Here is a 27,945-nt window from a genome sequence, read left to right as displayed (position 1 = left end):
TACCTATAAATGTGTGCTACGCTAAGACATTTGAACAGAATACCGTCTCAGAGCCTGTCCTGGTGTGTCGCAACAGATAACACCACTACCTGCCACTGAGCTACCACACCATGTAGACGGCTGGGGTTCGATTCCCGGTCTGGGTGACTTTGCTGCGCTACATCAATAAGAGTCCTTGGGCAAGACTCCTAACACTACATTGGCCCACCGCTGTAATACGAGTAACCTTGTAAGTTGCTCTGGATAAGAGCGTCAGCTAAATGCCATAAATGTGAATGTCCTCTCCTGGGCCGCACTGCAGAGCACAGTTAGGAGACAAGTAGGACGAGTTTACGAGGAATTATGTAGAATAGATTGATCTCTGATTCTGGCGGGGCTCTCTCTGTGCTACGCCTGCTGTCTCATCTCTTTTAGCAGAAAATTACTCTGCCATCTCTTCCTGTGTGTGTGTGCTTGTGTGTGTGAAGGACACTGTTGAATAGTCTGTGTCTGTGTGTGTGTAGGTGGTAGGCCTATTGCTCCAGTATGTTCTTTTGTTCTTTTGACCATACAGACAGAAAGCCAAATTAAAAATCCTAGGGATGTCTCAATCTTATTTAGTGGATCGTGATTGGGGTCAAAGGCATATTTTAATGGATCAGGGAGCGGCTATTTTAATCCCAATCCAGTCTTTGTTTTAACCACTGTGTTCAGAGCGCAATCTGGTGGTCTCAGTGCAAGCTGACAGAAGTGCAGACGTTCTCAGGAGGTTAAAAAAAAAAAGTTGAGAGCCTGCAGTGTGGAGCTATTTTACAGTGGAACTAGTAATATCTGAACCTTTATAAAACTATCACTGAAACGCTCAGTTTTATCTGTTTTAGCAGTGTGTTAAATGAGATGGGAGCTGATTGGTCAGGGAGGAGAGTCAGACTGCATTATAAGATATTAAACACATGATAAAACAGTCATTTTGAGAAAAGTGTCTACTAAACTAAATCATCTAGTCCAAAATGTCTCATTATGTTACTCATTTAAAAAAAAATACTATCTCATTATGTCAATATTAATCAGCAGCAAATCTTATCTAAACTGTGTGGCTGTATTATTTATACAAACAATTTATAAAAACAAAAATCGTATCGATATCGGCTGATACTCAGCATTAAGAGACTCAGATTGGATCGGGGGCAAAATAACCTGATTGTGACATCCCTATCATATGCACTGATCAACCATAAAATAAAACCATCTGTCTAATATGGTCCCTCTTATGCTGCCAAATCAGATCTGACCTGCTGAGGCATGGTATCTGGCACACCTTTAAGTCCTGTAACTTATGGGGCCTCCAGGAGCACCAAGAAGCCTTGTTGCCTGTTAACCAGCTGTGCTTCCTTTTAGATTACTTTTGGTAGTATTAACCACTGCATACCGGGAACACCCCAGTTTTGGACATGCTCTGACCCGGTTGTCTAGTCATCACAGTTTGATTTTGGGCAAAGTGACTTAGGTCATATAGGATACAAATTCCGACCCCCTGGCTATATATCATTGAACCCTAGGGATCCCTGATCCCCACTTTGAGAACCATGACCAAGAATGCATCAATATGGACAATTGTGGACCGATGTCAATATCCGACATTGTTGATGTATGTATCTGTGGATAGTGATACATAAGCCTAAACTATAAACTGTAGAAATTGAGACTAGACTCACCTGGATCAGCGCTACAGAGAAATGTGCATTAGTGCTAGGGGTTATAAAAGCAGTAAAATGCAGTCGTTTTAGTGTAGTAGACCATCATCACCGAAACACTCTGCTTGTCTAGAGTTCAGCAAATGCCTCAGCACTTATCAGCTTCTGCTACTTCTGATCTGACTCATCAGATAATGATCACTAAATGCAAGGCAGTTTGTTTTGATTTTGAGCTCTTGTTTCTTTCTTTCTTCTCCTTTATAGATTTGATCCAGGCGACGCAGGAGTCTAATGTGAACATCCCGCAGATGGCCGACACGCTGTTCGAGAGGGCAGGGAACGCCAGCTGGGTCGTTGTCTTCAAAGCTTTGGTCACCACACACCATCTCATGGTCCATGGCAATGAGGTGAGGAATTACTCCACCTGTACCCCAAGTGGGCTAAGCAAACATACATACATTCAGTATAGATATTATCAAATTTTCTAGACATTCTTGTTACTGAATTTTCTACTGAATTGTTTCTGAGCTGGTAAAAATGTTTTACATCTTGTAAATTTGTTTCAGAGTTGGTAAACTTTTATCACGTAATTTTGTTTTTAGAACTAGTAAAAGTCTATCACAGAAATTTGTTTTGGAGTTGGTAAAACTGTGTCACATGAATTTGCTTCAGAGATGATAAAAATGTTTAATGTCTTGTAAATTAGTTTGGTGCTGATACATCGTATTTCAGAGTTGGTAAACATGTATCTTGTAAATTTGTTTCAGAGCTGATAAAAGTTTAGCACGTAAATGTGTTTCAGAGCTGGTCAAATTTGTTATGGTGCTGGTAAAAGTGTATCACCTCTTGTAAATTTGCTTGGTGCTTTTTTTTGTAATTTAGTTTTGCCCTTCTCGGCCACCGAAATTCATATTAGATACTGACTAATTCATAGAAGTTACTGAATACTTCATGGTAGTTACTGAATATTTTATATTATATACTGACTAATTCAAAGAGGCTACTGAATCATTAATGGTATTGATTTTTGATATATGCTTTATGCCAAACAAGGTAGGAGTCACCTAATCAGAAGGGGTGTCTGGATACTTTTAGACTTGTAAAACTCCTGCCGTGTCTCTGACCACTCTGACCACACCAAACAACACACTGAGTTGTGCATGTGCAATCTGTGTAAAGTAATCTTTAATATATTTTCATCTTCGTTTCAGAGATTCATCCAGTTTCTTGCCTCCAGGAATACCCTCTTTAACCTCAGTAACTTTTTGGACAAGACTGGCTCTCACGGTAAGTGACTATAGCTGTTAGCTTTAGCAGCATGCCAGCTTAACTTTATCAGCCTCACTCACTTACTGCAGAACAGCTGATAAATTAAACTCACTGTGATTAAACTAGTTCTATAACAGTCATGTATACAGTGAGGATTTGAAAATTACAGACAATTCACTGGCAGTTTGAGACAATTAGCAACCACATAGCAGCACTTGAGCAACCACTTAGCATATCCATAGAAACCACCTAGGAATATTCTATAATTTTTTAAAATCTAAACAATGTCCAAATAGTAAAAATGACCAATTTATTTAAATAGCTAATAAAACTAAAAACATCTAAAAAAAAAAAACAATTTAATAGCTTCCAATATTATAATAATAATATAATATTGCAATATCTACTTTGTAATATTAGCTGACCTCATCAAGACAAGGTCAACTAACAATCTAGTTTGTCAGCCATTGGAATTATCTAAAGCTCTGGTAATCATTCTGGATTCATCAATTCAACATTTCTACATGTTTTATTTGAAATTATTTGAAAATAAAGTCACACCAGATTAGCAGATTAGAATATTTACACATTTAAGTCACGTTTATACTTATACTTTTATACTATACACATACAAGTCTTAAAAATGGTAGTGCACAGTTTTGAGTAAATTTATATACTAAATCGATTTATATATTTGTATATATTTATATCACTATGTTTATATACTGAATATACATTCAGTAGAGGTCTGATGGTCTGTTTCCTGTGTCTTTCAGGCTATGACATGTCCACCTTTATCAGGCGCTACAGCAGATATCTGAATGAGAAAGCCTTCGCTTACAGACAGATGGCGTTCGACTTTGGCAGAGTGAAGAAAGGGTGGGTGTACCCGACTATTTGTACACAATTTACCATACAGAGTTATATAGTTGTATCTATAGTTCTAGCCTTTCTACAGTTTGGCCATTCCCTGTTGATCTCTCTGATCAACAAGGTGTTTCTGTCTGCAGAACTGGTACTCACGTTTCAATAAAACGAACTAAAAACTAAAAAATGTAAATGAAAATTCTTAAAAAAACCAAAACAACAAGTCAGTGGTTAACAACTTACACCTGGTCTGTAGCAATGGAATTAAATTTTAAAAATGAATGTAAACTATTTACAATTTACAAACCCATTGTCCATATAAAAGCAGTGCTGGAACAGGCTGTGTTACTGCACTCTACCACAGTATTTACACAGCATTGCACATCCAGACTGCTGTTATAACGTCTACAAAAAGACACTTACAGATAGGCCAAAGTACAAATAAAGCCATAAAAATACAGTTTCTTACACCATCAGAAGACTCTTGGAAACTGGATGAAACTGAAGAGATCAGGTACAGGGAGAGGTCTGACAGACCAAAATCCACAACAGCATCAGAATATAAGTTTCTGAGAGTCAACAGAACAGCTTGTGAGATAGGCAGCTCACATGACAGCACCTTGTAGCACAGCTTAAAACTGGACCTAGTCTCAGTTTCAACTGTGAAGAGACGTGGAGATGCAGGTTTGACAGGTGGAGTGTCAGTGGGAATAGTGGTTGCTAAGATGGTGGAACACGAAAAGCAGGCGTGCCTGGGTCATGCAACTGGGGGTGTTCTAAAACCTTTGACCGGCAGCACAGCTGCTAAAATACTGCCTAATGGAAAGCTGTCTAATGGACTGTGTGTGTGTGTGTGTGTGTATCTTAGGGCTGATGGTGTGATGAGGACGATGACTACAGATAAGCTTTTGAAAGGCATGCCCACCCTGCAGAGTCAGATCGATGCCCTGCTGGAGTTTGACGTGAGTCTGTTTCCTGTCATTATTAACCAATTTCCTCAGAGTTTAAAGCGTTCCCAGTTGCCTAGGACAAACACATTTCCATGATGTCACTGTGACACACATGTGTAGGCTGTTTTATGCAACAGTCAGTGCTTGTTGTTTTTTTTTTTTAGAATGAGAATAATTTCCCATCTGATATGAATGCCTTATGGGTGTGACTACACCATGTTCTAATACGCTGTGTTTTCAGGTCCATCCAAAAGACCTCGTCAATGGGGTGATCAATGCAGCCTTTCTATTGCTCTTCAAGGATCTGATCAAGTTGTACGCCTGCTACAATGATGGGATCATTAATCTTCTTGGCAAGGCCCTATTCTTCCTCCATTAAGACAGACTCAGCTGTTTCTAAATGACAGTTAGTGGGCCACTTTTGTTGAAAGTACAGCAAATAGTAAAGACTAACTATTTGTTTGTCTGTTTGTTTTATATAGAGAAATTTTTCCAGATGAAAAAGGGACAATGCAAAGATGCTTTGGAAATCTACAAAAGATTCCTGACAAGAATGACCAGAGTTTCAGAGTTCCTCAAAATAGCAGAGGTAACACACTGTAGAGGCATACCGTCAAGCCATAAAGTCTGCACACCCCATCATGCACACCTTTTTCACGTATTATTGCGTTACGACTTATTTTACAATAGATGTAGTAATTTTTTGTCATAATATTTTACACAAAATAGCCCACAATAACAGGGTTTTATAGCAGGGTTTTAGACATTTGTTCTAATTTATGGAAAAATGGCAAATGTAGAGGTGGGCAATTTGGAAAAAATATATTATATCATTATATTTAAAGACATTTTCACAATACATGGTATTAATTTCTATATACATGATCGCAGACAAAATGCATCAGTGGCCAAAGATTTTTGAAAACTACTATGCAAATATTCTCCCATATTTAGTACAGTGATTTTTGTTAAAATGTAACTAGTTAATTGTTTGTAACTAATTACAAAAATGTAGCACGGTATCATAAAATATTGTCATATTGCCCAGCCCTAGTAAAATGTCATATTGCAAAATGGTGACTTTACAATAGAGGGCAAAACTGTTCTTAAATTAAATCAAGGTAAAATAAGAGTTTATTCCAGGTCATTTAAAGATACATGTTTTTCATTGGGCAGCGATATGTGCACAAGTGTGCACACCCTTTAAAATGACACCCAAAAGTGAGATGTATCAACAGCTTAATTGGAGTCCACCTGTGTCAAATGTCATTGATTGGACATGATCAGGGATTGCAAACACCAGCCTATTTAAAGTCCCACAGTTGACGGTGCATGTCCAAGCAAACCCAAATCCATGCGGTCAACGGAATTCTATGCAGAACTCAGAAACAGGATTGTGTCACTAAAGCTGTCTTTGTATGGCTTAACCATGGCCGAATGTCCCATAATTGTAATTATGAATTTCCAAAATTTTATGCTCCCCAGATATTCATTTACTATTCATTCAGTTAGAAAGACACTTGTTTAATGGAAACAGCTATGTAAAATAACAGCATCCTTTTCTCTCAACAGCAAGTCGGAATTGACAAGAACGATATCCCGGAACTTACTCAGGTACAGCGATTCTACCTTTATTTTGTCTTTAATTTGCTTTCATTGCCATTCTCTTCATAAAAGTACTAACATAGCATGTCAGTGTTGTGGTGTCCTTTAACGTGGTGTTGCATGTGTAGTGGTGTCTCAGCCTACAAATCCCAGAAACCCTTTCTCAGCTTTCAGAAAACGTAGAGTCAGTTTCGACTTTCGATCACAGACATCCATTCACAGTTTTCTGGTCATCATGTTCTCATTCTTTGGAACTGGACAGAGTCTAGAAATCCACTACAATGGATCCACTACTACTTACAAAGTGATAGTAGATAGAGGTTGGCGTATTCAAATAGCCCAGTATGTCAAACTTTGTTGTTATAGCAGTGTCTATTCACCTTATTTTCCATGAAACAATGAGGGTGGCCATTTTTGTTTACTTACTTGTGTTAGAACGTCCGGTGCGACAGCGAATCTATTGATGTAGAGTACAATCATAGTGATAATAAACATATGCGGAATCATTGGGTGCTAGTGAGGCTGATGGCTAAAATAGCTTTTAGGCTAACGTTTTACCCAGTAATCACACAAATACCCAACACGTCCGTGTTGCTGGAGCCTCATAATCGAGTTTTCTTGTGGGCCCCGAGGGTTCCAGCGGACAAAGCCACTGTCACTATGATCAGAGGATCGCTGGTTCAAATCTTGGTCATGCTGCTAGCCATCGGTAGCCAAGGGTGGGTACTGAGGGTCTTTCCAGGGTGGGTAGATGGTGCTCTCATTGCTATGGTGTGGTGCTGGCTGTCACTGGCGAAGTCGGGTATGCGCAGGGTATGCGCAGGGTATGCGCCGGGTATTCCCTCTAGGTGTGTTGGTTGGCCAGTGATGTTGCATCGGGGTGGGCAGGATCACCGGGGAGGTGGTTCAAAACATGAGCGACTTGACTGCGTGTCCGCATGTTGGCCCACCCCTTACTAGTGTTGGGGGCATTGTGTGTGATGGGAGATGTAATGTGATGGGTAATTGGTGGTCTAAATTGGGCAGAAAATGGGGTAAAAATCTGATAAAATGTAAAAATAATAAACAATTTAATTGCGTTAGAGTAGACGTGTTCTTTGGATGTGGCACCCCACAAAACTCTGATCATGTTGTGTTGTGTGGGAAGCTAGTTGACTATACTAACTACCTGGTCCTTTAGTGCTTCCTCTGCTCCCAACAAACCTGATTAAACTCATCAGCTCATTTCAGACTTGCAGGGGTGTTAGTAGTTAAAGTCAGGAATCCACTAAAATGTGAAGGTAGTGTGCCTCCAGGATCAGGATTGAGAAACACTGTTTGAATGTTGGGTTAGCACGGCTAACCACTTTATGGCCCTTAATGATCTGTGTCCACATCAGTAGCTTCAGACTGCATTCACTTTTAATACGACCATAAACCTTTAAAAAGAAAATGACCGGAATTTCTAACACAAAAGAAACCCTTGAAAGTGGGCATGGCGGAATAAGGTGGATAGGCTTAATAGGAAAACACTATTTCCCAGTAGTAGTGAGAAAAATACACAAGCTAGTGTGCAAAACTAGGTTATAGTGGCTGGCATTAATGTAGCTGACTAAGCGTTTTCTCTGTTTAGTCAGAGTATACTATTATGTAGCTAGCTTAGTGGGTACGTCCCAATTTCATACTAATTACTAATACTGACTAGTTGTTGAGTTTTTTGCAGTATAGATAGAAGTGTTAAAGTTGAGTATACTCAAATATCCAAGATACTTACTCTGTGGCCAACCTTGCTAACAGCAACATGTGGCCGGTAATGAGAGATGGTTAGTCATACCTACTTTTATATAGCTAGCTAAATGGGTGCGTTCCAATTGCACACTAAAACGAATACTGACTATTTTTTAATTAGTATGTAGTATAGATAAAAGTGTCAACGTTGAATATGCTCCATATATCCAAGACAGACTCTGAGGCCAACCATGCAACCGTATAGACAAAAGTTGAATAGGTAGGGGTAGTTAGTGACCGTGCACCTACTTAAGACACTAGCTAAGTGTTTTAGGTATGTTTCTGTGTGCTAGCTAGGCAAACTATTTTAATTGCAACATGTGGCCGTTGATGAGCGGTAGTTAGTCAAAGAAAACCCTTTTTTACGTAGTTTATGTGACAACTTAAGGGGGGGTCCAGTTAGTCACATTAAATCCACCATTTCAGACCTTACACCACTGGAGGGAAACGTGTTCATGGATCCATTCCGTTCTCCATTCAGCCAACTTCAGTCAATGGCGGCCGCCGCCGCTCTGACAATTGACGGTTTGATAACGTGCCCTGTGTTCTTGTTGCAGAGGTGCAGATTGATCACACAGGCTGAGAGTGTGAGTAGAGTGTAGTGCACACAGCTTTTCGAGGAAACGCAGCCGTGATGAGAGAAAAAGAGAGAGAGCGAGAGACAGACAGATAGTGCTAGCGAAAAACAGAACTGCACACCAGCTCTCTCTTCCCTAATGAACGTGGATGCAACTGAAGTGTAACGGGGCAGAGAATCAGCGCTTGCAGGGGAAGATGTGGCCTAGACCAGCTGCTTCAGGCCCAGTGTTTGCATCATCAGTAGGGTTTCCACAACCATTACAACCCTGTATACCTTGAGTCGTTAGTGACCCAAACCCTCATTCAAGCATACCTCAAATACCACAATTCCACAAAATATTAAAAATGTAACCAAATATTTGAATATTCTTTGGTACTTTTGTTGCTATTATGGCTGAACATAGAGCACTTCCTTGTTTAGTGCCGGGTTGCTAACTAATTGAGATGTATGTGTTTGGAGAACTGCTCATGCATTTTAGGGTTGAGATATCTATATATGCAAGATTTCAGTTTACACACATTTGCTATATTTCTAAATTCCCAGGCAAAAGAAAACTTCCGAGTAGGGCCTGACTAATGTTAGTTAGCTGGTGGAAGTATTTCACCGTTTTTTGAATACAGAATTACCAGGATTTGAACAATATCCTGACTACAGGGCAAAACCTTAAACAGATGTACCACTAAGGAACCCAAAACCAAACCACTGAAATATCATCAAATACCACCATTGGATTACAAAACACTAGAAAAAGAATGTAAAATGAAGTGAGACCTAATCTTTAGCATGTGAAAAATGTTATAACAAACACAAATATAATATTTTATGATAAAAACTAAACTAAATTTATTTTAATTAAAAAAATAGTAACCAGAAACCAATTACTATATTATTTGACTGTGAATTCCAGGTGTTTGAGTGTCACAGTTGTCCTTAGAACTGACCTTCTTATATATATATGATATTAAGAAGTATAATGCAGATATTGTTTGCTAGTAGAACATTTAGCCCACTGAAGTTGGTATTAACCATATTACTTTCATATATCAGTCAGGTCCTACTTTAGAACCTATGAGGATAAACACAGAACACTGTGTTTATCCTCACAACACATGTTTCATAAGTTTCCAGAGGTAAGTTTTTATACAGTATATATTGCCAGGCTTACAGTTGTAAGCAAACAGCCCACAGCAGTTAAGTTGAAATGTATGTGTACTAAACATACTGGCTCTATTCTCTAATGCACCAAAGCTAATGGGGTTTTGAGGTTGTGGAAGCTCTGCGGACAGGTTTAGGGATTGTTCCCCAAGTGTGTTGGGTTGGTTTGATGGCTTTCCCCGAACGCATGCTCGGATGCTGCGAGTTGGCGGTCGAATTGAACTGGGTTTTGGTCAGTGTCCAGCCTGTGCTGGTGGAAACCTGCATGGATGTGCCAATTCTGTGCCAAAGTAACACTCTAGTCTGGGTTCAGTTTGCCAAACAGATAATTGATCCGCAGATCCGTAATTGGTATATAGTCCCCTCCATAATGTTTGGGACAGATTTTTCCTTGATTAGACATTATTAAAGTACACATTTCAGACCTTAATTTAAGGGTATTTGTATATATCTTGGTTTCATTGTGTTGAAATTACTTTTTAAAACACAGTCCCCCTCATTTCAGATGTTCATGATTACTCAGATGTGTTCCATAGCTTCATTAGTGTAGGCATAAGATATTTAGGCTTGCTTTTAAGCTTTCAATCACTTTTGGAGGTGCCATTGGATTTTGCCATTGTTCAACATGAGGACAAGGACTGTGCCAGTGAATGTCAAAGAAGCTACTATGAGGCTATAAAACAAGAAGAAAACCACCAACATTAGCAGTGTACAATATTAATAAGAAGAAAGAGTGGTGAGGTCACTGATCACAAAGGGACCAGTAGGCCAAGAAAGACCTCCACTGACGGTCAAAGAATCCTCACTAATCTTCAGAAAAAAATTACATTTTAAAAGAGCCTAGAAAAAAGTGTATTGACCCATATCAGAGTGATGGCAAGAGCAAAGAACAGACTGCCAATGTTCCAAAGCATGGTGGTGAGGTGCCATGACTCTGGTATGTATGTTTGCCAGAGATACTGGCACACTTATCTATATCAATGCTGTAACTGCTGCAGGCAGCAGCACAATGAATTCTGAGGTGTACAGGACCATCTTGTCCTCTCAGGGTTCACTAAATGCCTCCAAACGTCTTGGGCAGCGCTTCATCCTACAGCAAGATGAGCCCGACCGTACTGCTCCCGAAGGAACCACTGGTGTTTTTCAAAAAAAAAAAAAAGGAAATCCTTGCCAGTCAACCTAGTTAAATTCATAATAACACAAAGCCCCGAAACAAAGCAAGAGCTGAAGATGGCTGCATTAGAGGCTTGGAAAAGCATCACCAGAGAAGGTACTTAGCACCTGGTGATGCAAGGTGATGCTTGCAGACTTCAAACAGTCATTCCATGCAAGAGATATGCAACACAATCCTAAAAATGGCTGCTTTACTATACCTGTCATTGTAGAATCTTCCAAACTTTGGTAGAAATGATGGGGCTGTGTAGAAAAGGGTGGTAATTTCAACATGTTGAAATGGAAATATGTGCAAATACTGTACCTTGAAACTAAAGTCTGGAATGTGTACTCTGAACATGACTCATTGGTTGCATTGGAAATTTAAGGGCAGTGGAGGTCCCTGTATGTGTTGAAATAATATTTGGAACCTTAAGGATCATGGTGGAAACTTTACATTGGTTGTACCTTGGGAACATGCTTGTGGAGTGTAGAGAATCTCAGTTTTGGAACCTCAGTTTTATCGTCCTCCACATGAAACCCCACTGTGTGGAAAAAGCCAATAGTGAAAGCAATTACAGGCCACCTTTGGCCTCCACTTTACAGGGTCGCTTGCGAACAGGCAGTGTCCAAAGCACCTCTAAATAGATTGTTTGCCCGGAACCTTTTTGAGGAGCTTTGTTGCCGGGTTTATTCAGTGTCGTTCTATGTAGAGTCTGGGAGATAAGAACCTTGGTGTCCTTATTTGATTCCGTATAGCTGGAAATGCATGGCATGTATTCATCTGTGATCCTGCGATTTGTCCAGCTAATGAGAAGCTTTGTAGCTCTGATGTGCCTGAATGCATGACCAAGCATGCCGCAGTGCATCGTGGGATTCTGGACTAGAGCATGGGGAACATTCGGCAGGTGCATTTGCAAGATGTTGAGATCAGTGTTTCTCAAAAACGGCCCTGAATGAACACCCCTGTGCTGCACATTTTGGTGTTTCCAGGCTCTAACTGTATTGTCTCAGTCGGGCGCTTGGGAATACACTGATGGCATTAGTGCAGAAAACACTACAGCGTGTAGTGCAGGGGAATTTAGAAGCAGAATGAAGAAGCACAGGATTTTATGGGATGGCATCTGCTCTCCTCATATTATCACCGTCTGATGTTCCACGATTCACTACCGAATGCAGTCAAACTAGCATTTAGGTTTCAGAAATGTGAGGATCTTTTTCTTCTGGTTGACGGGGTTATCATTCTGCATTTTGCCTCGTTCTTTACACCTGTAGGATTGCAGGACTTTGGGGTTTTAGCTTGCTGTGTTAACATGACTGTTTGTTATATATTTATAGGCCCCTGAGAGTCTGCTGGAGTCTCTGGAAACACATCTGAACACCCTGGAAGGAAAGAGGGGGTAAGTAATGCTGATTTTAGATATGTGAATAGGGCCTAGAAGCAGAGTACTGGGCACTGCCGGGTTTGGGAGTCTTGGGTGGAAGGAAGTTGATTATTGTTGTTCATTTTTGGTTGTTATTAACACTGATGAGGTATGCTGGATATGGTTGGGCTTAGTGGTGTTGAGTGCTCTTGGGATTCGAGATGCTGGATACGATTGAGTTTATTAGTGCTTGGTACTGGTGAGTTTAGGCAGGCATATTTAGTGTAGGGATGCTGGTTGTTTTAGGGAAATCGTACTGCAGTTGGTCATGGTTTAGTGTCAGTGGTGTCAGTGGTGCTTAGTACAGTTAAGATTAGAGATGCTGGGCACTCTTGGGTATAGTGGTGTTGAATACTTTTTGGATTATGTATAATGGATACTGTTGGGTTTATTGGGGGAGTTCTTGACATTAGAAATACTTGGGGGAGTTCTTGACGTTAGAAATACTAAGTACAGTTGGGATTAGATATGCTGAGTACTCCTGGGAGTAAAGATTGTGTGTACTATTGGGGTCATTGGGGTTAATTATTTTCATGGTTAGTGATGCTGAGTACTTTTGGGTTCAGTGAGTACAGTTGGGAATCGAGATTCTGGATCCTGTTGGGTTTATTGGGGGGGGGGGGGTATTCATGAGATTAAAGATGCTGAGTACAGTTGGGTTCTGGAGTGCTGAGTATTTTTGAGATTAGTGATGCTGGGTCCTATTGGGATTAAAGGTACTGGATGCTCTTGGGACTGGAGATGATGGAAACAGTTGAGTTTCGGGGTCTTAAGTAATTTTTATGGTTAATGCTGCTGGGTACTCTTGGGTTTTATTGGTGCTGAGTAGAGTTAGGATTATTGATGCTGAGTAATATTGGGTTCAGTGGTGCTGAGTACTTATGATAATAAAGATTCTGGTACTGTTAAGTTCAGCATTGGGATTAGAGATGCTGGCTATCGTTGGATTCAGTGGTGCTTAGTACAGTTGGGATTAGAGATGCTGGGTACTCTTGGGTATAGTGGTGTTGAATACTTTTTGGATTATGTATAATGGATACTGTTGGGTTTATTGGGGGAGTTCTCCTGACATTAGAAATACTAAGTACAGTTAGGATTATTGATGCTGAGTAATATTGGGTTCAGTGGTGTACTTATGATAATAAAGATTCTGGTACTGTTAAGTTCAGTATTGGGATTAGAGATGCTGGCTATCGTTGGATTCAGTGTTGCTGAGTATAGTTGATGATAGAGATGCTGAGTACTGTTGGGTTAAGTAGTGCTGAGAACATGTTGGGATTAGAGATGCTGAGCACTACAGGATTCAGTAGTGCTGAGTACTCTTGGAGTACTGGGTACTGGTGGGTTCAGTATTGCTGAGCAAGGTTGAAATTAGAGATGCTGGGTGCTGTTGGGTTCAGTAGTGCTGAGTACAGTTGGGATTAGAGATGCTGGGTGCTGTTGGGTTCAGTTGAGCCTGGTACTCTTTAGATTAGAGGTTCCGCATACCGTTGGGTTCAGTGATGCTGAGTACTCTTGGGATTAAAGAGATAAAAGTTTCTAGATATAGAGTATCTGAACAGGAGGAGGGTCTTTCTAGTACACTCCCTCTGTCTTTACAGTACTCTTTACTCTATTATTGACTGTCAGTAATGTATACTGAGATATTAATAGAAATGTATGTTGAATTAACATTTCCCCTCCCCTGTCTTTTGTTAACAGGGATGAGTAAGTATTTAATGGCATTCATATGGGAATGGATGTGTTTGAGGATTTCTCTTTCCATTGTGAACTTTTCTTTTCTTTATTGTTGTGATGTTCACTTTACAATTCTATGGATTTAGTTCTTGAACTTCAGTTTTAGATCCAGAAGAATGAAGTTCAGGTTGCTGCAGATCTATAGAATTGGTGTGAATGTCATTTTTGGTCCAGTGTAACGGTGTAATAGTTACATTTGTGCCAGATTACAACAACCCTAATCAGTGTTGACCAAACGGATTGCGTTCAGTTTGCTATATTTTGGTGTCTGATTTGAATTCTGCTGTTCTGTGGAGTTCATATCAGCATCTTTCAGCATTTGTCTTGTAACGACCTCAGTAGCTGTGCATGCCAGCCAAAAATAGCGTTCTTTTTTAAGAGTGAAATCTTAACAGAAGATTTCAGGAGACTGTTTAAGGAGATGTACTGATATGGTGGTATTTATGTTGTAAACTGATTAATGCCTGGTCTTCCTGCTTGCTACCGAGCTGCATTTCCTTCGTAGCCAGTTCACACATTTCATTTTGGCTGTGTGTTTGTTGATCATGACACATTTTGCCGGTTTATAAATTCTCATATGTTCTATTTTTAGGTCACCAACTAAGGTAAGTAATTCAATCTAATAACTTTAATAAAACATGGTATGAGTATGTAGTACGCATGTTTATTGTTACAGTAAGTATATTTTTAAATATGTGATTTAATAAACAATAGTATTCCATGGAATATTACAATATGTTAAATAAATATATATGGTAATGCTGCTGTGTGTGTGTGTATCGGTGTAGAAAGTGTCTGCAGCCAGTAACGGCACTCCTGCTGGTACTCCTGTGAAGACAGTCGATGCTGTTTCTTTGCCGGTCAGTGCAGCAGCTGTTGTCCCTCAGGTTCTTGCAGCTGAGCCTAAAGCAGCACCACCTGCAGCAGCAGCAAAGTGAGCCTTCACTGCACTACTCCTTCATCCCTCTATCACTCCATCACCATAATCCTTCATCCCTCTATCACTCCATCACCATACTCCTTCATCCCTCTGTCACTATATTCCTCTATCACTCCATCCCCATACTCCTTCATCACTCTGTCACTATATTCTTCCATCACCATAATCGTTCATCACTCTACTCCTCCAACAATCTATCACCATACTCCTCCATCACTCCATCACTCTACTACTCCATCACTCCATGACCATACTCCTCCATCACTCTACTCCTCCATCAGTCCATCACCATACTCCTCCATCGCTCCATCACTCTACTCCTCCATCATTTCATCACTCTACTACTACATAACTGCGTCACACAATAGTGTTCACATATTAATCTCTCTCTCTCTCTCTCTCTCTCTCTCTCTCTCTCGCAGCAGTGGGTTTAGTGATTTGGTGGATTTTGATTTGCTGGCCCCCAGCGGAGGCGCCTCAGCAGCTCCCACAGCATCATGGGGAGGTACGCCTGTTTTTTTCTCTCTGAGCTCTTGACCCCTAGTTTTTTGTACAGTTTAGTTTTCTAACAATAATTATTTTCAATTGTTCATCTCCCTCTTTCCCTCTAACACTAGTTTCCCCCCTTACACACTAATTTTAACAGCACACACACATACACATGCTCGCTATCTGTCTTTCACAGTTGAGCACCCAATCTAATAATTCACCCATAGGTGAATAAAACAGGCTCTGTAAAAAATCACTTACCAGGATTTTGAGTCTTAGTGTGTGTAAATTTGTTTTACACACTTTTCTTTTTCTGTATTTTTCTTCATGCCTGGTCACTTCTCCTCTCATCCCTCTGTGTTTGGCTTTCTCTCTGCTGTTTGCTCAGATCTTCTGGGTGAGGGTAAGTAGAGGCATTAAATACATATTTACTACAACCAGCTACATCATAGCGACTCTCACTGGCAATTATATCAGAAGCACCAACCATATAGAGGATGTATATGTGGGACATATACGTGGCCTTTCTAAGCATTTCGCCTGAGTGATAAAGATTCTCACCAAACTCTTCTCTTCTCCTCCTATGTCCTTTCTTCTCCTTTCTTCTCTCCCCCTTGCTTCTCTTCTCTTCTACTCTCTCCTCATCTCCTTTCTTCTCTTATTTCTTAATCTATTATTATTTTTTCTCTGCGTTTCTCCTCTGTTCTGACTTTCTTTCTTCTCTCTCTTCGCATTATCTTCTCGTCTTACCTTCTGCCTTCTCCTTTCTTCTCTTCTCCTCCTATCGTCTGTTCTCTTTTCTTCTCTTTACTTTTCTTCCACTTGCGTTCTCTCTCTCACTCCCTCCAGACTCTCTTTCAGCTCCTGCTGCAGCTCTGCTGTCTGAAACTGACTCCACTGCTCTGGCTAATTCTGCAGAGGCAGGCGCCGCGGCTTCAGCGGAACCTGTGGCTAACGCTAATGCTAGCACTGCTGCTCCAGCAGCTCCAGCCTCGCTGTCCACACCTGCCCCAACCACCTCCATCTCAGACATGGACCTGTTCGGAGGTCAGTCAGCCTCTCCCTGGAGGCGGGCTACAGTCAGTGTTAAACTGATAGGCCTGATTAGGCTAGGCTAGATTAATGACCACCTGCTCCCATCCAATCAAATTATGAGAAAACCTACGGTAGCACAGGCTATAGTGTAGACAGGCTGAAGGCCATAACTAAAGGTGGTGCCATTGTGGTTGTGTTATCAGTCTAAGGTTTGGGGATGCCTATAACTCTTTTTCAGTGATGACCCCTGCTTTTCTGTTTACTAGGCTTTAAGTTTTCTAGAGGTTCAGAAACAGTGAAACTATCTTTTATGGAACATCGCAGTTAGCGTTAACATGTTTCTGGAACTTGCAGTGGCTGAACTGGGGAGGAAATTGGGAAAAATCCCAGGAGGGTGAAGACAAGCACATGTCTTCTTCAATACAGATAAAGTCATTCACCGCCTCTTTTCGAACTGCCACAGATGCAGCAATACTAGGCAGTCAGTCTTCTCAGACGTGCTCCCCATCTCTGATACATCAGCTAACAACCACCTGTGCCGACCAGCCTCACAATGGGAGTGATGAGGGGAGAGATTGCTTTCTACCCAGCCTGAAAGAACATAGCCAATTGTGCTCTCTCAGGCTCCGGCTGCTGATGGCGAAGTAGCATAACCTGAGATTCCGCCTTCATCCTTGGGCTGTAGTGTCAGTGTCTTAATCTGCTGAGCCATTCGAAGCCTGTGTGTCCAAACCTTTGACTGCTACTGTACCTGTTTAACCGTCAGAGAGAGTTTATACACAAATGATTCTAGTTAATAGAATTAATTAATTGTTTATTGATTTTTTTTCTTTATGGCCTCCATTATTCTCCAAACGCAGCTCTTCTGTAGCGCAACAGCTGGTTGATTAAATCTGTGCTGTTTAATCAACAGGTGACTGAATCATATTGTGCTTACTAAAGCACAAACATGCCACCAGCTTCTTGCCTGCTGCTGAAGACAGACAGACAGTCAAAGACTTTAAGTCATTTAGGCCGGCCTGTCTGTTTCTGAGCTTTGCTTTTCAGGTGTCACACAGGCAGGACAGTGTGCAGGTCACTGCTCTGTGGGTGTGGACACAGGACACCAATGTCTGTGCAAGCCTGAAAGAATATCTTACCTGATTTTCTGATTGACAGAGGTTTCCCACTTACCCCAAACATAGACTGGAGTTTGGTGCTGATGTTTTTTTTTATTTTTTGAGTTCTACATTGGAGCTTTTACATTAGCTTTGCTAATGTAGCTAACTGCACCAATTACCTAACTTTGCTAATATGTAGCACCAGTTAGCAGATGGTTAGCATGGTGATAAATACTTGACTGCATCATCACTCACTCTCCTCAAAACTCATAGGGGTGTTCAGTAATCTGTAATAGACAGATTATAATTTTGTGGTTTCTGACACTGTGTGACTCACTGTTATCTATAAACATGGGTTGAATTATACTATATGGACAAAAGTATTGGGACACTCATTGTTTCTTCCAAAATCAAGGGTATTAAAAAGAACCTGCTTTTGCCCTATCCTGCTCTAGCTCAGGCCTGACATTAGACATGGTGCCATTAGGTTCATGTTTATCTGCTCCAGAGAGACCCATTTGGCAGTACGTCTCTTCAAGGACTAGACAAGCTGTGTGCGTGCATGTGTCGAGCTGTGTCAGCAATGGGTGCGACTTAATGTATTTGAATGCATTTGTTAGGAGAGGTGTCCACAAACATTTGGATATATACTGCATGTTAAATCAACATTATGGGGCTTACGGGGCAGTGGTGGCTCAGTGGTTAGAGCTCCGGGCTATTGATGACAGGGTTGTGGGTTCGATACCCGGGCTCAACAAGCTACCGCAAGGCCCTTCATCCTCTCTGCTCCCCGGGCGCCACAGCAATGGCTGTCCACCGCACCGTATATGTGCTCACAGTCACAGTGTCTGACACGAATGGTGTATGTGGTGGTCTTGTTTAAAACATGCAGCTGTACTGAAGCCTGAATTTCGTCTGTTTCGAAACTCGTCACACAGTGTGTGAAACCACATGACCAGGTCTGTTAAGCCATGGATTTTGAATAATGCTGATGGTAGCTACAATTAGCAAAACCTGTTAGCTAATTAATGTAGTTAGCTTTACATAAGCCTCACAGCTCCCATGAGAACTAAAGAAGCAGACTCCAGACACCAAACATGTTTTGGCTGATCGACTTCAGCACTGTGCAAAATCTGAGAAAATGTGTAAAGCAATTTACATCTATCTGGACAGTAATCAGTGTTCAGAAATCTTGAACATTAGAATAAATACTAGTAAACAAATAAACATTTCTTTTTCATGTGTGTGAGTGTGTCAACTTAAAGGAAATCTTCTTATGTCATATAGAGTTTTACATGTAGACACTTTCACTGACCACTGACTTTATGTTTGTTTGGGTTTATTCTAATATTAAATAAAGTTAATTACAGGTAGACACACTCATTGACCACTGACTTCATGTTTATTTGGGTTGATTCTAATGTTATATAGAGTTAATTACAGGTATACACTCTCACTGACCACTGACTTTATATTTATTTGGGTTGATTCTAATGTTATATAGAGTTAATTACAGGTATACATTCTCACTCACCACTGACTTTATGTTTGGTTGGCTTTATTCTAATGTTATATAGAGTTAATTTCATGTAGACACTCTCACTGACCACTGACTTTATGTTTATTTGGGTTGATTCTAATGTTATATAGAGTTAATTACAGGTATACACTCTCACTGACCACTGACTTTATATTTATTTGGGTTGATTCTAATGTTATATAGAGTTAATTACAGGTATACATTCTCACTCACCACTGACTTTATGTTTGGTTGGCTTTATTCTAATGTTATATAGAGTTAATTTCATGTAGACACTCTCACTGACCACTGACTTTATGTTTATTTGGGTTAATTCTAATGTTATATAGAGTTTTACGGGTAGACACTCACTGACCACTGACTTTATGTTTGTTTGGGTTTATTCTAATGTTATATAGAGTTAATTTCATGTAGACACTCTCACTGCTGAGATAAGTATGCCATTTTTGCACAGTACTCTATGTTTGGGATAAAAACTTTCAAGCTGCATGGAGCACCTTTTCTTTTCCTGCTTACTGTCAGGCTCTGATTTTATGCATTGACTCTCTCTCTCTCTCTCTCTCTCTCTCTCTCTCTCTCTTCATCCTCTCTATTCTTTGGCTGGATTTGTTTGTTTGTTTTGCCTGTGTGGTGCTGCAGACGCGTTTGCCCCCTCCCCAGGCGACGGGCCAGCTGATGGCGGGCCTCCTGCAGCCGCTGCCGATGCATGTGCCGGATCTGGTGGGTGCAAACGCCGGGATTAGTGTGTGTGTGTGTGTGTGTGTGTGTGAGAATGAGTGTGGTGTGATAGAACATGGTTACACTAGTCTTAGTTTGTGTGTGTGGATGATCTGACGTCTACATCCGCACACCTCCTGCGGTTTTTGCTTTGATCACATGGCTTAAGTAGTTGAAGATGCTCGCGCTGCGCTCAGCTCCCCCCGCCGCCTCCTCTTACTATCCTCATAGTAAGACTCATCAGGACAGCCCCTCTTCTGTTCTCTTCTCCCTCCACCTTTAACTCCACCTGTGTTTCAGTCAGTCCGATTCAGTCTGACAGTCAAACTGCACTGTATTAAGGGGAAAGCTGAAAGCTGATCAGAGGGATACAGTGTTGGTGTGAAGGCCGTCACACACTTAACACACAGACATGACGCGTAAATAAAGCAGAGAATATTTAGAATAACACACTACGCACACAGTATCGTACAATAATTACACAGTAACACCAAACACACACTAAATATGCACTAACACCAAACACGCACTGACACACCCTAAAAACACACTAAATACACACTAACACCAAACATGCACTGACACACCCTAAATACACACTAAATACACACTAACACCAAACATGCACTGACACACACTAAATACACACTAAATACACACTAACACCAAACATGTACTGACACACCCTAAAAACACACTAAATACACACTAACACCAAACATGCACTGACACACACTAAATACACACTAAATACACACTAACACCAAACACGTACTGACACACCCTAAAAACACACTAAATACACACTAACACCAAACACGCACTGACACACACTAAATACACACTAACACCAAACACGCACTGACACACACTAAATACACACTAACACCAAACACGCACTAATACACACTAAATACACACTAACACCAAACACGCACTGACACCCTAAAAACACACTAAATACACACTAACACCAAACATGCATTGACACACACTAACACCAAACATGCACTGACACACCCTAAATACACACTAACACCAAACACGCACTGACACCCTAAATACACACTAACACCAAACACACACGAAATACACACTAAATACACACTAACACCAAACACGCACTGACACACCCTAAATACACACTAACGCCACACACACACTAAATACACACTAGAGTGTGTACACAAAGAGTACCTTAAGCACAATTATCACACATTATTAACACACCAAACTCACATTTAAACACACATAAACACACATTTAATGTACACTAACACACAACACATACTAAACACATAAAGTGCACATTAAACTAAATGATCACAGACTAAGTAAAATGATGAAATACGGATTTGGGAGATGGACCACGCCTAGTCGACTATATATACCTCACAATTCTACTCCACTTATGTCTACTCCAGCTTTGCACCAACACCAGCTTCCTCCCTCTCATCTCATCGTTCACCTAAGCTAAGTAGGGCAAGGCTTCATGGACCCTCCTCAAGCCACCCTGAACCTCGTTCCAAATCCCACTGAGTTTGCACCCTGGGGTCCACACTAGCAAAACACACATTTAAGCACACTAAACACACGTATGCTCGCTAAACTCACAGTAAACGCCGTCTGATCTCAATAACTGCACATTAAACACACACTAGAGTTAGGATTAGTTTTGACGTTTGTCAAAAAGATCTGGATGCTGGGACACATCCAGTCGGTCATCTTGGTTGTCGCCACGGCAGCTGTCCCCATGGACGCAGAAATATTTCAGATAATATTATATTGTGTTATGTGACGCCAGTGTGAATAAATCACACAAATAAACAGTGTTCGGTGTGTGAAGGCCTTTCACTTTATTTTCACACAGCCTTTGTTGTGTGCCCTTGCTGCGCCACAAGATTGTTGGGCATATGACTGTGACAAGTACACATGACATTGTTTATTCCACACAGCATAAAGAGGACTAAAACCCTAGTCTTTTTTTAGGTGTCTTTACCAATATGTTTAATTAGTACTAATTGATGGTCATTTCGCTTTTTTAAGGGGAGCCAAACTGTGTTTACGGTTGTAGTGATAATGTGAAAGGCATCAGTTACTGTTGTTGTACAGTGACTGTACGTGTTTTAAAGGGCTCATATCTCAGAAAACTGAACCTTTTCTGCTTGACGCAAACATGGAGAATATGAGCCCTTTAGAACCATTTCATTCCTGTCTCCCTGACGTCTGGTTCTCCTGAAGTCGTGCGATTTCAGTAAGCCTCTTTATTTGCAGCATTTGTTGTTTTTAAACACCCCACCATCTGCCCTCCATTTCTCCCACCATTCCCCCCACCCCACCCCAAAGACCCCTGGGCTCCCTCTGAAGGGAGTGTGGAAGTTGCTCCAGAGCTGGACCTTTTTGCCATGAAGCCAGCAGAGGGCAGCACTGCTGCAGAAAGCCCAGCTAACGGAGAGCCGAGCATCGTCCCCAGTGACCCCGCTGCTGCCCCCAGCGCCCCTGCTGATCCCACCACCCCCACCACAACCACAGCCACAGAGTCAGCGGCTGCTCCGCCACTAGACATCTTTGGTGGTAAAGAGTCTGCGTTCATTCTTTTTCTACCTCTCTCTCTCTATCTCTCTATCTCTGTCTATTTGTCTCTCTATCTCTGTCTATCTCTCTCTCTCACTTCTCATTCCTTTGCATTATGACTAATAACTTAGCCGGCTTTCCCTACATTATTACAGTTATTATTTTGCTATCATTTCTATTGTTTTGATGAATTTATTCACATTATTAAAAGAAAGGGCAATAAGTTGAATCGCAAACTTGACCACCTGATAAACCAAACTGAGCTTATCTAAGCCGTCCCATGATGTAATATATTGTAAGTATATACTATTTATTTAATAATCAAATATTTGCATCGTTGATTTTGATCGTTGGAGTGTAAACAAGTCACATCCTCTGCAGAAACACACTTCTGCACATTTTAATATGCAACAAATTCATGTAAAGTTCCATTTATTTCCAATATGTTAATTTTAGTAAATAAATAGAAAGTGTGTCTAAATTGTGCAGAAATGGTCAGATTCAAGTTTCCTGTAGATGATTTATTATCTTATTTACAGGCATAACACCAACACAACATGTCATTTGAACAGGGATGTGCAAACTTCTGCATATATACACCATAAAACATTTTTAAAAACTTCTACCCTGGAACATTTGTATATGACCTACACTCTTCACAAACCTCCACCCTAGAGCATTTTTAAAAACCTCCACCCTGGAGCCTTTTTTAAAAACTCCACTCTGGAGAGCATTTTCAAAGACCTTAACCCTGGAGATCAGTTTCAAACACCTCCACCCACCTGAGCATTTTCAAAAAGCTAATTCGCTAACCACAAACTGCTATGCTAAACATAGTCTAGGGCACTACAGTCTTACTAATCTAAGCTTGATGTCATAATTGCTTCAAGAAGCAGCATAACGGCCAAAACAGACCTAAATACAACATGAAGCTGACAACACATTTTCTAACAACAACAAATTCTAAGGCACTGTGTGATTGGCACTACAGTCTAACTAATCTAATGACCACAGTCACACACACCATGAGTTGAAGTGGTAAATGGGAACCAACATGCTAACCATGAGCTAAGGCCCTAAGCCAACATGCTAGCTCTGAGCTACTGTAATACACTAATCACAAGCGACATACTTGTTTCTAGTCTGCTGAATGTATTGTCTGATGGTTGTTTGTGTATTGAATTAAGTCTAATAATTTAGTACTTTTATCTCCAAAGTAATGCGAGTCGTAAAACAGTGTCCTGGAGAGCTTGTGTTGTTGGACAGGTGGTCAAAGTCTTAGATTCACGTGTGGCCTGTAGAATTGCACTTCCTTTGGTCAAACCAATGGAGAGTTGTCTTGCACTGCCACTATCAAACCCCTCTCATCCAGGGTTTGCCTGCTAAACAAAAGGACTATTTCACCCAAAAATGCTAATATGGCTAACATAGCTACTGGCTGTCATTCATTATTAGCATTGCCTGCGTTTTTGGGAGAAAAATTCCTGTCTTGTTCCCAGCACTCTAGTGCACTTTTGATCTACTGTTTATTTATTTGGATTTCTTTTAGTATGTTTTGCATAGAAGATGCCAATGCACTTGTGTGACTAATGCGAGCTCTGTTTGCTTCACTCCTGTGAATGTTTCCGTGTCTCTCAGAACCAGATGGCGTTATAATATATGATGCGCAGGTTTTGAAGCGTAATGCACATGTGTGTCCTTGTTCGTAGATATGTTTGATTCTGTGCCTGAGCAAAGCGCCACCACAGAGTCCAAAGCTGCCGTTACACCCACTGCTAACGTAGACCTGTTTGGTGCAGGTACAGGAGACGTTTCCACTTTCCTCTGTCCAACGTCTGCCGTGGTGATGAGTGCCTGCAGTTAGCAATTCAGGGTTCTGTTGGCTGTAAATCTGGGGTGTAGAGATTCATGCCTTCAAGTGTTTTTGCTTGTTTCAGAATTTTGGAAATGTTGGCTTTATGAGAGCTCAAACTAACACACAGCACAGCGTCATAGCACAACCTTGAACCTGAAACTTGATCGATATCAAGTTTTACATTTGAAAATGACCCAAGACACATTTTGAAGCCGAAATTTGTGTTTGTGTTCCCTAGTGAAAAAAGTAGACTCATTAACCCATAACTTTATTATGCTACAATGCACTAAAGTGTACTTGTAGCCACAATAATAATGAGTGCATTTAAAAAGTGCTAAAATTATATATATTATCTATACTTTAATTCTACAAAAATGTTTTGTATTGTCTGTACTTTTTAAGTAAATTAATTTAACATACTTTGTGTTTTCAAGTAGAATTTTGCATTGACATTTTTGCAGTGTATTAAAACAGCTTAAACCACTCTGTAGTGCATAACAAATATATTTGTAAATTCTGTAGTATACTTTTTAATATGTTCCAAATATACATATGTACTACACTTTTTTATTTAATATTAAAACGTGTAGTACAGAATTTACAAATATATTTGTTATGCACTACAGAGTGGTTTAAGCTGTTTTTAATACACTGCAAAAATGTCAATGCAAAATTCTACTTGAAAACACAAAGTATATTACATTAAATGAAACTAAAATGTAGCTAAAAGTATAATTCACAGTAATGTTTTAATAAAAAATAAATTGGTTGTATAGATCAAAGTTTACATGAAAGCATTTGATGAAATCATAATATGATGTATTTGTTTTACATATTTTAGTACATATTTTAATGTACATACATTTGCCAATATATTTACTAATCAATGTATTATATTAGGTGCATTTTTCTTTTTGCTAGGGTTACAAAACAAGACAGCTGTAAAATTAAATGTAAATATCTTTAAGAAAATATATTTGAGTAGCGCCAAATATATTTAAGTTGCTTGAGTACGAATGAGTGTTGGTGAAAAATAAAAATTCATATAAATTGTCACTATTGCGCAAAAAAATTGTTGGTTTCTCCCAATTTAATACTGACAATTAACCTACCCCTTGATATCTCCTCCTAGCACTAGCAATGCTCCTGACACTAGGAGACTTCGCCAGCATGGCAAACTGGCCGCTGATGACAAGAACCACCATAGTGGATGCGCATTAGACCAGTGAGCCACTTAGAGCCCCTTGATTTTTTGACATAATACAAATTCTATTCATTATGAATGGACCAATAGAAATGCTCAAAAATCTTTTTACATTGACTTCCATTAAAATTTGTTGGAGATACAAGTGGTTTTTGCTCAACAGTGAGGATATACATATCTGGAAGAAGTAGTTCCAGATACTTTGCGAGGGCGATTACGGACACCTAAAGAATAGGAAATCCACTTCGGTACTACAGCACTGCATCAGCTCAAAAACCACCTCTCACACAGTCCACTGTTACCTGCAGTTATGAGCTACTGCACCTCAGACTCGTAGTCACCGGAGTACTGAATCGCTAACTACGGCCTTTTTATAACCGCGGTCTGGCAACGTCTCGTCTCCTATCGTCTTGTCTTCTTCCTCCCTCCAGCATCTGTTCTTTTTCCCACCACGTCTTGGTTTGTCCTCATAGTGAAACTTGGACTTGTGCATGTTCTTGCCTCCAGAAGCATGAGTGTCTGTCTGAATATTCGGTGTGCTGTTCTTTCTACACTTTCGCGATTCCTCACGCTCGTTCTGTTTTCTCCAAAAAAACGTCACTATTATCTACTGCTCTGATGAAGACCTTCCTGCTGTCTCTCGGGGGCCTTCGCCCTTGCCTGAGGCTTCAGTCACTGGTGACCTTTTATCGGGTGAGTGTGTCCTCAGCCTTTTCTCTCAACTCTGTGGATCTCTTTTTCTCTTTACTCCCTTCAGTTTCTGGGCTTGTACAGATATCCCCAGTGTGTTGTTTCACTTTGATTTGACTCTGTTCCTCTGCACTTTTTTCTTTTACATAGGTTTAAACATGTTGTCCACATGAGATACTGTTCATTACGATGAGTAGTGGAAATGCTTGTTGTAGAAGTTTAAAGAAAAGCAATGGCTGATGACCTCAAGGTGGACTTCAACTACGTTTGGGCATGACCATCTAAGTGTTAGCCCTGTTCTTGGGAGCATGACGGGACTGAGAACTACATTCAACCCTGGACTTTTATCTAGACCAGCCCACTTGGTCATAGAACTAGTTAGCTAGTAAGTTAGTAGTTTGCTAGCTTGTTAATTAGCCACTTTCAGTGCGTAGGCTATATTAGCATTAGGCTAGCCATCTGTAGCTTTGGAGCAGTTCAGTATTAGATTGTCAGCACTAGCTTTCAGATGATCTAAGCTGGTCTAAGCTTAAGAAAACATGCCCTGGTGCTGGTAAGCAAGCTGGTTAAGTTGATTGAGCAGTTTAGCTCTATCAGTATGACCAGTTTTACCAGTTGGCCAGTCTAATTCAGATGCCAATTCAGTGTAACAAAATGTAAAAACCCTAGGAGGATCATTTGAGCCAAGGCTAGCATGCTAGTTCATAGTTACCATGAAGCAACATGCACTTTGAACTAATGCACTTACCGCGAGCTAAGGCCCTACCCAGGCTATCATGCAACACTAGCTTCTGGGCTCCCCCTACAGTAGGGAGGTGTCATTTAACGTTGAGCCACCACTAAAGGATACGCTGTTCTGGACAAGCTGAGCGATTTAGCACCATCACTGAAAGTGAAAGAAGTGTGAGGTCTGACGTGGTACAGTAATGTTACTGAATTTTACACAAACACGACTCGGGTTATGCAGTGTTACGCAGTTCTGGCGAGGCGAGCGTTGTTCTGCCCGCTTCACCAAAGTGATACACTGCAGTTAGCAGCGTGCCGAGCCCGGTGGAGCAATGATTCACTATTCAATATTCTTATTATTAGCATCACAGTGATTTTCAAGCTGCTATCTTAAGGTAAAATGCTACATTGTGGTGCTTTAACATGCTTGCCCAGAGCTAACATGCTAATCACAACCAGCCTCATCTGCCCCAGTCTGCTGCAATAGAAACTCTTTCTCTCTCTTTCTTTCTTTCTCCTCTCTCACTTCTTTTTCCTCTCTTTCTCAGACTCCTTCATCGCTCCGGCTCCATCTCTGGTTGCTGCTCCAGCCGCTACTCCAGCTTCAGTTCCCGCTTCGGTTCCAGCTCCGGCTCCAGCTCCTGCATCTCCTCCCAAACCTGAGGCTCCTGTTCTGGATCTGCTGGGTGTGTGACCCTCACACAACCATGCAGCTCACACACACAGACTATCTGACCAGCTACATGACCTGCACAGTCTGAGACATGTCTAGGTGTAGTTAGAGTTAGAGTTGGTGGTTATGTGGTTTAACTGTCTGATTAACTGAACTCAGTTTACAGCATCTCAGATCTGGAGGAACACAGTAATGAGCCTGGTTTAAACGAACTCCGTCAGCA

At 40.7% G+C, this 27,945-nt stretch overlaps 1 protein-coding gene across 1 annotated transcript in view; it reads left to right on the top strand.

The window, feature by feature from the left end:
- Positions 1 to 27,945, top strand: part of LOC140546186 (clathrin coat assembly protein AP180-like) — a 55,343-nt gene that overhangs the window by 18,547 nt on the left and 8,851 nt on the right. The window contains exons 2-20 of the mRNA XM_072669399.1: positions 1,938 to 2,080; positions 2,885 to 2,960; positions 3,719 to 3,821; positions 4,678 to 4,771; positions 5,001 to 5,112; positions 5,242 to 5,348; positions 6,332 to 6,373; positions 12,357 to 12,418; positions 14,144 to 14,149; positions 14,772 to 14,784; positions 14,968 to 15,113; positions 15,542 to 15,624; positions 15,997 to 16,011; positions 16,458 to 16,655; positions 19,923 to 20,003; positions 22,347 to 22,574; positions 24,284 to 24,373; positions 26,258 to 26,326; positions 27,598 to 27,735. Of these exons, the coding sequence (XP_072525500.1) occupies positions 1,938 to 2,080; positions 2,885 to 2,960; positions 3,719 to 3,821; positions 4,678 to 4,771; positions 5,001 to 5,112; positions 5,242 to 5,348; positions 6,332 to 6,373; positions 12,357 to 12,418; positions 14,144 to 14,149; positions 14,772 to 14,784; positions 14,968 to 15,113; positions 15,542 to 15,624; positions 15,997 to 16,011; positions 16,458 to 16,655; positions 19,923 to 20,003; positions 22,347 to 22,574; positions 24,284 to 24,373; positions 26,258 to 26,326; positions 27,598 to 27,735 (1,806 nt within the window). The remainder of the gene's footprint in view (positions 1 to 1,937; positions 2,081 to 2,884; positions 2,961 to 3,718; positions 3,822 to 4,677; positions 4,772 to 5,000; positions 5,113 to 5,241; positions 5,349 to 6,331; positions 6,374 to 12,356; positions 12,419 to 14,143; positions 14,150 to 14,771; positions 14,785 to 14,967; positions 15,114 to 15,541; positions 15,625 to 15,996; positions 16,012 to 16,457; positions 16,656 to 19,922; positions 20,004 to 22,346; positions 22,575 to 24,283; positions 24,374 to 26,257; positions 26,327 to 27,597; positions 27,736 to 27,945) is intronic.

This window comes from Salminus brasiliensis, chromosome 23 (assembly GCF_030463535.1).
Source record: "Salminus brasiliensis chromosome 23, fSalBra1.hap2, whole genome shotgun sequence".
NCBI lineage: Eukaryota > Metazoa > Chordata > Actinopteri > Characiformes > Bryconidae > Salminus > Salminus brasiliensis.
Note: the sequence above shows the minus strand (reverse complement) of the source record. Positions and strands in the feature narration are given on the sequence as shown.